Source organism: Oryzias latipes, chromosome 1, assembly GCF_002234675.1.
Source record: "Oryzias latipes chromosome 1, ASM223467v1".
Lineage (NCBI taxonomy): Eukaryota > Metazoa > Chordata > Actinopteri > Beloniformes > Adrianichthyidae > Oryzias > Oryzias latipes.
This window is the reverse complement of record NC_019859.2, coordinates 22,531,104-22,544,796: the sequence shown is the minus strand read 5'-3', so window position 1 is coordinate 22,544,796 and position 13,693 is coordinate 22,531,104. Positions and strand designations below refer to the sequence as shown.

The window sequence follows — 13,693 nt, the reverse complement described above, 5'->3', positions numbered from 1 at the left end:
CAACATGGTAATTTGAGATATTTTAAAGATCATATATTTTTAAGCTCATCACTTAAAAAAAGGGCCTGCACTCATTGTTTTCTTGTGGGTGTGATGATTTTTATTTTTTTTGCATTTTTCTTGGCTTTCCTCCATTCACTAAGCTAAAATTTACAACAGTATGAGGCACAACACCTGCCCTAAGTATGATTAGATCACCTCCGTGCTTTAAAGTTAGAAAACTTCTTCAAGAGACATTTTTGTTTTTAAATATAACCTTCTTTCTGTTGCATTATTTCACATCTTTAAGATACTTTGAATTCTTAAGACCCAAGCTAATATTTGGTTAACTGGCCCCTACACACAAAGTCAAGCGGCCAAAGCAGAATTAAAGGGCCTATGTCATGCTTTTCCTAAGCCTTTCATAGTAAACTATATCCATGTATATATGAGATACTTTCCCAGCTCATTTTTTCCTATCCGGAAGTAAAACGACTCAATCTCTGAGCTCTGACCTTGAAAGGTTACAGGGTTGGGTTTACGCTGTCTTCACCTACTGTTAGGTGAAGACAGAGTGAATTCTGAGGCCTGTTGCAGAGGCATGTACACCTGTGGGACATATTTTTTTTAGAAATATCAGTTAACCCATACAACATGTTTGTGGACTGAGGGAGGAAGCCGGAGTGCCCGGGGAAAACCCACACATCCACAAAGAGAACAGGCAAACTTCACACAGAAAGGAACCAGCTAGAATTTGAACCAGGGCCAGTGAGGTGAGAGCGCTAACCACTGTTCCACTGTGCAGCCACAAAATATGGCAGCAAAAAACAAGATGGTCTACTATAACATGTAGAGTTAACATTATACAAACCTTTGGCCGTTCAAAATGCCAGTCTTCTACTTTCTCTGACGCTTTCCTCGGGAAATCTTTATCAAATAGCGGCTGTGGTGATGTTTCGTTTTCCTGAGCGTCCAGTAGTCCAAAGGAAGTCTCTGTGATGCGTGCGCGACTTTGCCACTTCTCCTCTACACGCAGCCGGTCCACATGGCCCTTCCGTCTGCTCTGAGGCATCTGGGCACAGCAGAAAGTACATAAAAGGTTCTCTACTAAGGGTATCTTGTATACATTCAATTTACAGTCAGTGGTTGTATTCCCAAATTGACTTCACTCTTTATTTTTTTTAAAAGATGAAACATTTTTACCTGGATCACCAGTTCATCATAGAAAGAGGAAGGGTCTTCATCTGCGTCAGTGGGTGGAGGAGGTATTGCGTTGGGGAAAACAACAGACACTCTGAGGGGTTTGGGGGGAGCTCTGGAGTGCAGCTGCCCGTCCGAACCTCGCAAGGTCGCGCCACCACCTGCAGACATGTGCAAAGTTCAAGAGTCTGACTTATTCTTCTATCTCAAAGAAAAACAATGCATGTCTTATGTGAACCTAGGAGGGAGGGCCGTGTATGACGCGGTCGTGGGCTCAGCAGAGGCTCACTGCCTGTGCGAAACACTGGAGAGACGGGATCAGGGCCAGTGTCCTCTGACTGGCTGCTCTCTGGAACACCTGGACAGAAACACTACAAGTGAGATTTCACTTAAATAACAGCTTTACTGATAATAGAACGGGATGCAAAATGGATTTATGCTCATAAAAAATGCATTTACACCACAGCGTATTTGGGATTTTGTGCACAACTCTCTTTTTATTCAAAGAAAATACCACAACCAATATAGCTCACAAGAATACTACGAATGCCTTTTAAAACAGCACTTTTTCATGAAATCTAAAGTATTAATTTAAACCAGACAATCGGACAACTGAAATTATAAATCTTCAGAAATACACACCTTTGATAAGGTAGCCCTTCAAGAAACTTTACTGCACATTTACTTTCTTTAACCCTAAGCAGCCTCTGAACTCACAGTCCCTTTGCCAATCATGTCTGCAGTTTACAATGCAGGAATGACATCGACCCCCCCATTATTACAGTTTTCATTCAAAATTTATTGTGAAAGCATTAAAACTGTTTTTAGCTTTGACATATTTTGGTTTAAAACAAACATAACTACAGTTATAACGCATAATTGGAATAAATCCTTTGAAAATAGTTTAGTGGAGCTTCGCCTGTTTTGTTTTTAGATATTTTTTACAATATTTTGACCTTGTTTTTGCTTTTCTTTTGGATTTATACAATTTAATTTTGTTTTGATAAGTTTTATTTTTTCATAACAAACAAAACAAACACCAAAAAACAATTTGAGTGACTTTTGAAGTAAAAAATGAATAAATTTACTACTCAGAGTAAAGTTTTTTTGAACACTTTCAGTTCGTTGTGAAATTATTGTGTAATACCGCAAATAAATACCACTAAAAAATAAATGTACTAAAAAGATGGAAATCAAGCATAGCCACAAAACACTGTTTTAAAGATGAAATAGTAGAGAAAATTGTAAAATACAGTTTAAAAGTTACAAAAACACCCAGGGTAATCTACAAAAAATGGATTTCTTTAGCTACCTTAAAAATAAGTTATATAGTAATGATACACATCTGCACCCCTTAGACATCATTAATTATAGCAGACAAAACGATGCTAAGGACAAAGGATACTCACATACCAGTTCTAAGGTTGCTGTCCGACTGTGCAGACTGAAGAGAAGGCCTCCGTCCAACATTCTCCATGTTAGCAGGTTGGCTTCCACTCCTGCCACAAATACAATAAAGTTCTGTCATAAATCTCTCTGTTGATTTTTTTTTTAAATCATAAGTTTCTGCACATGTGCAGTCATGGCAGAGGTTATTGCCTCCTCTTACATTGTATGTTTTCATTCACAAACATAACCACAAAGAACCTGATGGGATCATAGAGGATTCAACACAAATGCAAGAAGGACATGGGCAATGCTAACTATGCTTTTGTAAGAGTTTGAAGATTGTTTTGCTACAATTTCATGCAAATCGTCAAGTCTTGAACTGATCGTGAGCAAGTATGCTGTCATCTATGCTAAACAGATGGAGGGTAAGGATTTGGGCTTGTTTTAATGCCACAGCACCTGCTGAAACCATTGACTTGACTCTTAAACCCCTTCATGTGCTATGTTGTTAATTTGCAACATACCATTAAATCTAGGAGTCCACTTAATTTAACATTGAAATATTGAAGAATATTTTTTATATTATTGGAAATTAAGTCAGACATGAAAGGGTTAAGTGCAAATCCGATTGGCCCACAAGAAGATAGGTTGGTTTAAACATGTCGGAGACTAATGAGGTTCAGCAGAACTCTGCAACTGAATGTGCAAGCTACTGAAAGCCTGGAATACGTCGCAGTGCCCGTTTGTTTTGCTTAGCTTTTTAAACATTTGTGTTATAATCTGTTCAGTATAATTCATTGTTTCATTTATTTAATACAAATTAGTTAGTTAAAAAAAATCATGTTTTGGCCAATATTCTTTTGACGTAAAGGAGCTAGAAAAAATAGCAGCAGGAAGGAAATCTGTAGGTAAAAGGATATATTCATTTGTCTAAAGTTAGGACCCAGTACAGATGATTTTAATTATGCTGACACAAGAAGAGTAGCAGCTTTTTCTGTGCATGAACACCTGACTGAACGTGTTCAAACCTGAGCAAGGGATTGATGACTTGGAGTGTGTCGTTGTGTGTGGAGCTGAAGCTGCGTCGTTTACTGTGCGTGAACAGTTTTTCCCTCTCCGCACTTCTGACGCCGCTGCTCCTGAGCTCTATTTGTCGCTCGGCGATGGCACGCAGAGGAAGGGTCCGTGTGATTGGCTGAAAGATGATGGCGCCCGAAGCTTTGGAGATAGGGCGACGCCCACCCACATAAAACCGGATGAGTGACGGAACGTTTTCGAAGCGGTCTTCCTCAAACTGAAACAGCTCCCGTGAGTGGCCCTGAGGCACAAATAGAAAAACACCGGTGGTATAAACTAATATAAAATAATTTAAAAATGGCTTTACAAAACCCAAACCATCACAGAATCAGTATTATTTTTATTTACAGACATTAAACTGACAGCAATACATGTCAAACAAATGTGTGTAATTTTCCACTAATGAGTGATTCTCAAAATTTAATTTCCTGCATATAGCATGTAGTTCACACCCATACCTTTTTAGGACGAAGAACGACTCGAATGACCTTAAAGTGCAGCCGAGAGCTCCTCCAAAAGCAGCTCAAAGCGTAGTTCCCCGGCTCAGAACTAGAGTCCCGAACAAGGAAGTCCCCATCTCTATGCAACAGTGACTCTGCAGCCTGGAGACAAGTCAGCTGGTCAGCTGGATGCATGTTCACAGTCAAGATAAAAATCTGACAGAATGTAGCTTGAGCCGACAAAGGGACAGCTAAGAAAACAGTGAATGAACTAAAATTTGACATATACACTCAACTTATATTGATGCTTTTGAAAAAACAGCAATTTTTTAACCTTATGTCGAGGTTTTAACTGCTCAACTCTTGACTCTTTGAAGCACTGACTACTAAAATATTGTTGCATTCAAAAAGGCTTATATTTTCAATCTCCCCTCATTACACTGCAGCCTCAAACTGATCTGCCTTTAAAGCTATTTTTTCATATAATTCATTGTGATGGAAGGGTTTTCTGTAAATCAGCATATATATTTATGACAGAAAAGATAGAGTTCTCTGCTGATATATTTGTGTGTGTATTTCCATTGAGTGTAAACCCAGCAAGAATTGTTATATGTGCACCTCCCGGGTCAGCTGTCCGTGGTACCAGGCGTGGCTCCTCAGATCCTCGGTGTTGAGCTTCAGCTCCTCTTCCAGCTCTTTCTTTAGTGAATCCATCTCTCGCCGACCAACCAATCCCTTTGATGCAAGGAAGCAGGAAAAGAGACGCCAAACTTTAGTGCAATTTGAAATATTTGATGGTTGACATGATGAAAAAAATATAAATGGTAACTTAACCGATCTATGAACATGTGGCCCATCCGGATGATGTTTACTTTGTTTCTTACTCTACATATACTTACTTACTATATGTTTACATACAACTTTCAGCTTTAATTTTAGCAAAATGTAAATTTAAATCAAATCAAACTTTATTTGTATAGTACTTTTACAACTCAGGTCACTTAAAGTGCTTTACATAAAACCATAATGAAATTTAAAACGAAAGGACAAGACAAAGAAATCATTTGTTTAGCACAACCACAATACCAACAACCCCCCCCACACACACGCACACACACACATTTACACACACCATCATAAAAAAGAGTGACAAAATGATGCAATGTACTAGAAATCTGGCTTTGTACTACCAAATAAGTACATAAATAAACCTTTATAGACAGATATAAAATGGTAAATGTGAATAAAAAAAATTTAAAATAATTAAATAAATGTCTATACATCTATATCAAACTGGTAAAAAGAGAACATAAATAATTGAAATATTGTATAAGTTCTTAAATTTCAACTAAAAGCTAGATTAAAAAGGTAGGTTTTGAGCCTTTCTTTAAAAACATGAACAGTCTCTGCGGCCCTGAGGCTCACTGGGAGGCTGTTCCACAGGCGAGGTCCATAATACCTGCATGAGGCCTCGCCGTATGGCTGTATCAGAAGACCTCAGGGGCCGCAAGGGCTCATATTTTAAAATCATATCAGATAAAAAAGAAGGCCCAAGACCATAAAAACATTTATAGACCCCTAAAGAACTTTAAAATCAATTCTGAATTGCACAGGAAGCCAATGCAGTAATTTCAAAATCGGTGTAATGTGTTCCCGCCCCATGGTCCTCGCCAGCACGCATGCGGCTGAATTTTGCAGCAGTTGAAGGTTTGATATCCTTCTTCTGGGAAGACCAGAGAGCAGGACATTGCAATAATCTAATGGAAATAAAATCATGCATTAGCACCTCTGTGCTGGCAAGTGAGAGAAATGGGCGGACTCTGGGAATATAATTTAGAGGGATTAGTTAGTTAAAGTGAGGTTTGCACGGCGAAAAGATTTAGGTTGAAGTCTTACCTTCAGCTGAGTGAAGTATGCTGAGATACTTCTCCTTTTACTGAAAAACAAGAGCAATGAGTTGATCTGGGGCTATTATACAAAGGAGCCATACATGATAGTGTTCAGTCTCTCTCTTAACACAAACAGTACAAGGACATTAACACACGCACACAAAAAGAAGAGACTTTTAATAGCCTGCCTTTTTTTTTCCTTCCTTCCTCACTGAGTTTCCAACTTCCTGACTGTAGAAGAGCAAGGCTGACACATGAGGAGCTTCCGAATTTACAACAGTATTGAACAAATTAACTATTATAATATAAACAACTAACGATTTCTGTCATGAAATCAAGCATTAAGTCAGACTTTTTGTATGATGAATCCACTTCAGGGTCATGGGATGCAGAGGTTAATAAAAGGCAGTGTCTAAATACTTCAGCGACTTTTTAATGCTGCTTCATGCAGGACCAACAGTTGGGTTTGGTAGAACAGACTTTCTTTGTACCCAAAAGAACAACTTAAAGACCCACTCTGGTGTAAAGTGTGTTTTCGGGAAGTTTTCATATGTTCCTGTGAGGTTTTTTGATAATGGAGGGCATAAAAAATAAAATTAAGCTCAAAATTCCATATCTGATTATTTCTTTCTTCAATTTTACTGGGAATCAGACAGAGGAAAAAATGTTTGAAATAGATTGTAGCCTATTGTTACGTGGAAAATACAGTGGGAGGGCCACAGGCTCCCTGGTGTCTGGCTCAAAACTGTACAGCTGAATAGCTCCAATATTGCTCGCCATTTTTGTTCCACCAGTAATGTTAGGTTGGGGGTGTGAGCTAGCAGGAGAGTGTGTGAACAGAGAGCTCTCATGGTTCTGCCCACAACTCAGATATGCATTTTTAATAAACTGCTGCTCTGCTTTTCCATGTCCTAGAAAACAACATGTGTTTTTAATATATGATAATCATTAAAAGACCACTAGGAACGCTTTTAAAATAGATAAAAGATGATTGGAGTGGGAAATAATAAATACAAAAATAGAAAAAAATCAAGTATTTTGAAAATCACACTGGCATAAAAATACATTTAAAATCCTAGAGATTGTGTGATGTTTGTCAGCTATCACAATTAAAATCCTAAAAGGAATTTAAAAAAAAGAATGTACAATTTTCCCAGAAAATGTAACATTCACTGAAATTACTTTTTCCAGATTTTGATGCAAATTATACACAAACAAAAAGTCAAACAATTATGGATTTTGTTAAGTGATGAGTTCAGCATCCTGTTTGAAGGGCGGTGGAACAACAGTTCACCACCACCTGTGCAACACTGGAGTCCAGGATTGTGCAATGCGGTCTGACATCACAGACTGTTTTTGGTTTACCCACGCTTTAACCATCGCCTCTCTAACAATCCTTGAAAAGTATTTAAATAAAAAAATAAAAAATAAATCGTTATATACATAGTTTAGCGCTCAAAAGTTACTCTTGTTTTAACAACAGGTACAATGTGTGTTGGCAAACCTACAGGTAAAAGTCAAACCAATAGTCTGTCTATACTTTTGAGTCGACATATAAGTCTATTTTAATATAAATAACTAGTCGAAAGCTCAAACTCCTTAAAATCAAGGGCGCATCTAAAACGTCTGGACTCATATCCCTCCGCGTACATGAAGCTCCGTTCGGCCGAAAACAGCAACAAACGTTCCGCCTTACCAGTTAGTCCGACTCACAGCTTCCTCGTGCCGGGCATTGCTCACGGTTTGTGGCACAAACAAACTCCGCTAAAAAACGGCGAGATAGCAATGCCCCGTCTTTTTATTTTACTCTTGTTCCGCCGCAAGTCCTCCCTGCCCACTTATCCCCGTCTTCCTCGTCTTCCTGGACAGACTCGGGCGAGTTCTCACAAGTTTCTCCTGAGCTGTCCTCCTTCCCCGCCCCAAGCCCCCGTCCTGAAACTCCATTCCTGTCTGTCAGCCCTAGTGGAGCTGCACGAGCGAGGCCGACCTGACAACACCTGACCGCAGGTACGTCGGTGTGTAAGACCCGCGCGATGTCATGAGATTAGCTCCATTTAGTGATGACCAACAACTATTTGTCGTTCTATGCTCACACGCCAAAAAAGTGAGTTATTTACATTTTAATTTTGCAATTAAATACTCTACTGTGGGATATGAAATGCATACGGAGGTCACTCTTTTATTTATGCCCTGTAGTGCAGCCAGACACAGAAAGGATAGCCAACATTTAATGAGAAAACTTATCAGAACAAACATTTGTCACTTTTTTTTAAATGGCATCCTTGGTTAAAAGGCTTTCAGAGATGAATTCTGGTTTTTACAAAACCAGAAAATGGCTTTCTGTTGAATTATTTTATTCAAGAACAAAACTGGGAAATACTGGGAAGAACCTCCAAAAGGAAAAGAAATGGTGTAGTAAAATAGTTTTTCACATACGTAGTATTTTGTATTATTGATTTAGAGAGGGAGCATAGAATGTAGATGGGAACTGGACTGAATGACCCCTCCCCTCTAGCCAGGAAGCCAAAATCCCACAAACTTCTATTGAGAAATAAAGAGGTATCAGCCATTCTACACTCACTGACCACTTTATTAGTCACACATTTTCAACTGCCTGTTCACATAAATTTCTAATCAGCCAATCATATGGCAGCAACTCAACTGAGCAAAATGGCAGAAATGCCTTGTTGATGCCAGAGGTCAGATTGTTTCCAGCTGATAGAAAGCCAATAGTAATTCAAAAAGCCACTTGTTACAATCGAGGTCTGCAGCAGAAGAGCATCTCTGAACACACAACACATCCAACCTTAAGGCAGACCACACCGGGTGACCCTCCTGTAGCATGGATCCATCCTGCCTTAAATCAACAGTTCAGGCTGGTGGTGGTAGTGTCATGATGTGGGGGATATTTTCTTGGTAAACTTTGGGCCCCTTAGTACCACTTGGACATGGTTACAACGCCACAGCTGACCTGAATATTATTGTTGACCATGTCCATCCCTTTATGACCCCAGTGTACCATCTTCTGATGGTTACTTCCAGCAGGATAAAGCACCATGTCATAAAGCTGGAATCATCTCAGACTAGCTTCTTGAACATGACAATGAGTTTACTGGACTCAAATGGCCTCCACAGTCACCAGATCTAGACCCAAAAGAGCATCTTTGAGATGTAGGGGAACATGAGATTGACATCATGGATGTGCAACCGACAAATCTACAGCAACTGTGTGATATTGTCATGTTTATATGGATGAAACTCTCTGAGGAATGTTTCCAGTACCTTGTTGAATCTATGCCACCAAGTATTAAGGTAGTTCAAGATTAGCATTATTATTGACAAAGATTGAGAAATGATCTATACTCGCTTCTTTAAGCGTTGCAAAAATGACAAAAAATAACAAAAACAATGTATATTAATAGCAGCTCAGCTAAAAGAAGTGCAGTTTTAATATTAGTTGCAGTAACAACAATAAATACTGTTTGAAATATGTTTTTGATCCCTAATTTGTAATGGCTATCCACTCTGCTGTTCTCATTTGCCACCCTTCCACAGTCTTCTGCCCCCCTCCTCTACCATTAATAAAATGTTCTAGTTCCTCCACTGCTTGCATGTTTCCAAAATCCTAGATTTTTTTTAATACTCTGTCTCTCACAGTTCAAATGTAACCATGAAACATTACAACATTACAGACCTCCCATCTTTAAGTAAAACAACTTCCAGAATCTGTAACTGACAAGTAGCTTTTTTCCCTGCTGTATACTACCTTTTTTTTAAATGTTTATCTTTTTATAGATGACTGATATATTCCCAGGTGTTTCCTTCTCAAAGTCACACCTAACTTTTGTCAGGTCCAAGTTAATGTTTAAACCAGACCTGCAAAAAGTGCAAAGTGAAAGTCCACCACCTTCCATGGGCTCCAATCAATGGTCACACACACGTGATCAACACTGGAGGTCCTCCTACCTGAGTTTACATTCCTGTACAATGGTCTCCTCTTCACTCAGAGGGCGAAGCTGAGAGCAGGAAACAGACAAGCGGTGTTTTTTGTCCATACGCTGGAGGCGGGGAAGGATACTCTGACGAAACAAATCTTTTGGACTCTCCTACACACACAAAAAAAAAGTTTAAAGGGGCATGAGTCGGCTCAAAACTTGAGTTTCTGTTTCACATGCTCATGGAAAACAACTTTCTCTGCGTAATAAAATAAATATAAAAGTGTACTTAAATTTAACAGTTATCTGCAATTAGTTTTGGCTCAAGATAAAAGATAAAAATCTGGAGCAGCAGCCATGACCTGTGCAATCCCATTTTGTTTTTAGTGTTTCTGTTTTTTATTTTTGCTGATTGGATGATGACGTTTGTCCATCATTTCAACTGAAAGTTATTTGACATGACTGGATAGCATCATCCAATCAGCAACGTCCCATAGTACCTAACTTTTCCGGTTCCTTGTTGTGTTTCATTTTTCGGACATTTCTTTTTGTTGTCTGAAAATTATTTTTTTCTGAACTGTTTTCTTCCTTTTTGTTTTTTACATTTTGGTTTCTGGAATTTAGTTTTGTTTTCTAAAATATAATGTTTTTTTAGTATGTGTTTTGCTTTTTCAATAGCCGTCGCGATTTTTAATATGTATTTGCGTCAAGTGATTGGTTAGTGTAGTTTGCACTTCAAGGCCACCGTACTTCTCACACCTACAAAGATAACCATACCTGTCTGCACATATGAGGCTGATGGCAAACAGATATTAGTATTATTAAATTGATACTTTATACTTTATTTTTACCTTTAAAACAGAAATTGCACTGCAATCTACATTTCCTTGTGGTTTACACCGTATATTAATTTAATTCTTTATATCTTAGACTCACACTGGTTCCAATAAGCCAAGTATTTCAATAGTTATTATTAATTTTTTTAGTTGTTACACTACAGTAAAAATAGATGTTTTTGTATCTAAGTTTCACTGAAACTCTGACAAAAAAAGACTCTGTCATGGTTTAAAGCTATATCTGCAATTTTGAACATTTTTTTAGACACAAATGTTCTGTTGGTAATATAGTCAAGCAAAGACTCCTAAAAAAAAAGCTTGAATTTAATGGGACTTAGTTTCTATTGTGAAGGAATATTTCTTTCTTAAAATTAATCTAAATGTTATGGAATGTCATTTTCAGTTAGTTATTCTAAAGTGCCCTTTAAAAATTAAAAAAAAACTTAAATTGTTGTTGTTGTTCACCTTTGGCATATCCCTTCAGGAGTTCCCACAGCAAATCGGTTTTCACTGACTTTCATAGGTTTTTTTATGTGGGAGGTCCTCCCTAACACAATCCTGTGTTTTACCCGGGCTGGGGTCCGGCAGACGAGGACCCAGACTTAGGCCCCCTAATGGCTGCATAGATAGGCAGGAGCGTGAAGGGTCTTCCCTAAGAACCCACACTGCACACTGGATCAAGCTCTCTATATACCCTGGGAATCAAACCCTGGTTTACCATGCACCAGTCCTACACCCAGCCAACTGAGCCATCCAGCCGCTTAAAAGTCGTTAAATAGTATTATTTGTTGGGTGTTTTTTTCTAGAAGCTGACTTTGAAACCAGTATTTCCCAAGGATACCTTTTTATTGCACAATGGAGATTTTCACAATGATTGAATAATTGTGTAATGACTTATTTTAAGCAGAATAACTGTATGTTAGTCAGTTGAAGTGGGTGGGGTCTAAACAGTCATTGACTGATCCCATGACAGGGATTTGTATTTCTGCTGTAGCTGTTGAAGGTCAAAAGCCTAAACATTTCAGAAATGATGTCAGAACGCCTCAAAATAGCATCCGTTGATAGATTTCTTAAAGAAGAAACTGCTGCATGAATTTTGTTCCCGGATGACTTTGGCACCCATTGATGTACGCAGCAAACAGCACTGACGTGGTGTTGCAGAAACACGTGTCATGTGAAATATTTAGCTGGTGAGTATTTAGACCCCGCCCCTTTTTTTCTGATTGACAGTTATTATGTCAAAAAGGGCCAAAACATTTATGAAACTGTTTGAACAAAACAAAAAATGATAAAAGGCGCTTTGGAAAATGAAGATTTTAAAATCTTCATGTTAAAAATAAATCCCGAGCATATTTGAGGATCCCTTTATAATTAATAAGTAAAAATGTGAAGAAATTTAAAAGATCCTCCATAATAATGTCATTTTAGAAACAAAACGTAACCAGTTGATTGTTTGATTGTAAAATTTAGCATTTATAAAATTATTGAATTAAAAATTCTATTTTAGAGGTTTTACCTGAAGGAAAAAAAAAACATTGGATGACTTATTTAAAGAACTACTGTTTTAGGGTAAAACAAATCACACTCACCAGATCTGCAATTGATCCTATGGAGTATTTCCGGCTGATTCTATGTTTTACCACCGGCTCACCTGATGAGATGAACATATTTTAAAGAAAAGCAACACTCATTTTCAAATAAAGAACATCTGATCCACCTTCATAGATGATAATTAAAATATGATGCATTATAAAATACATTGACGTGAAGGCTAAAGATGCTTGTTACACTTTTCTCTTAATTTAAACACGAAGAGAAAATACGTAACCGAACATTTTTTTAATGGTCATGTTGTGTCCACAACTTCAGAGTGTAGGTCTGTTGTAATATCGTTGCATTTGTTTTCTTTCTTGCAGATGAACAAAGTGCATTCTTTTTTTTTGTTAAAAACTCAAATGTTTTGCATAAATAGGCTGGTAATCAACGTGAGGTGTCCCCAAGTCTTTCATTGCTGTTGATGAATTATTTAAATATACTCAAAAATATTTTGTTTTTTTCTATTTTCTCACCCATTTTATTTTATTACACCTTATTTTGTAAAAACAAAACACCTATTTTAAAATTCTGATTAATACATAATTTTCTTTTTAAAATTATTTTCAGTTTTGGACAAATGAAACATTTTCTTCAGCTTCTGTGTGTGGGAGTCCATTCATGTGTGTGATGTATATTACCAGAGTTTGGGCTGAGGCTCAGTGTCTGTCTTGAAATTTGGGTGAGGAGGATTTTTCTGTCCCTGGCATTCTCTATCCCTGCTTCCTTCAGCTCTCCATCCGTTGCATTCAGCAAACCCTGCATGAAAACAGTCAGATGCCATAAGAACTACTTGGGAGACTGAGGCTTGTATGGATTTGGATCTAAATGAGTTGCATCTAAAATGTTTGCTTACCTCCAGACCATAAAATTCATTCTCCAGTGTTTTGGTGTACTGGGGCAGGCCAAGCTGTTGAAGCCACCATGCGATGGAACGATTATTCATGCTTAAATAGGAAGAAAAAGAGAAATGCAGATTACATACCAGCACACTTGCTAACAGACATGTGCTGGTACTTGTTTCTTTACACACGAGTGTCTGAGAAAACACATGAAGGTTTTGTTTGACATTAACTTCAGTTTACAGAGGAGTCAAAGAAAGATTCAAGCAAAGACCATTTATACTAGTAAAGATTCCTCAAATTAGTATGAAATCTAACACCTACCTGCTTAACAGGATCTAGTGGGATACCCTGGGATTTTTTTATTTATTATCAGATATTTTCTCTTACTCTCACCTGTTTTCTTTCAATCCTTGCAGTTAATCCCTTCTGAGTTTACTCTCTGATTGTTTCGTACTTTTATTTTAATCCTTGGAGCACCCCTCCCTCCATCCTGTGCACTGCCCCACCTCT

General features: G+C 37.9%; 1 protein-coding gene across 2 annotated transcripts in view; it reads right to left on the bottom strand.

The window, feature by feature from the left end:
- Window positions 1-13,693, bottom strand: part of LOC101166360 (breast cancer anti-estrogen resistance protein 3) — an 18,402-nt gene extending 4,709 nt beyond the window's left edge. Inside the window, exons 1-13 of one of the 2 annotated variants that reach the window (XM_004066047.4) lie at window positions 13,577-13,693; window positions 13,195-13,285; window positions 12,980-13,097; window positions 12,335-12,396; window positions 9,941-10,080; window positions 5,982-6,021; window positions 4,704-4,820; window positions 4,104-4,247; window positions 3,597-3,886; window positions 2,593-2,678; window positions 1,418-1,537; window positions 1,183-1,340; window positions 851-1,051 (exon numbers count right to left, since the gene is read on the bottom strand). In XM_004066047.4, coding sequence (XP_004066095.1) covers window positions 851-1,051; window positions 1,183-1,340; window positions 1,418-1,537; window positions 2,593-2,678; window positions 3,597-3,886; window positions 4,104-4,247; window positions 4,704-4,820; window positions 5,982-6,021; window positions 9,941-10,080; window positions 12,335-12,396; window positions 12,980-13,097; window positions 13,195-13,284 — 1,566 coding nt within the window. In that variant the 5' untranslated portion in view covers window position 13,285; window positions 13,577-13,693. Of the gene's footprint in view, window positions 1-850; window positions 1,052-1,182; window positions 1,341-1,417; window positions 1,538-2,592; window positions 2,679-3,596; window positions 3,887-4,103; window positions 4,248-4,703; window positions 4,821-5,981; window positions 6,022-7,670; window positions 9,025-9,940; window positions 10,081-12,334; window positions 12,397-12,979; window positions 13,098-13,194; window positions 13,286-13,576 lie in introns of those variants that run through there. The other variant, XM_011477498.3, reaches the window with a different exon arrangement.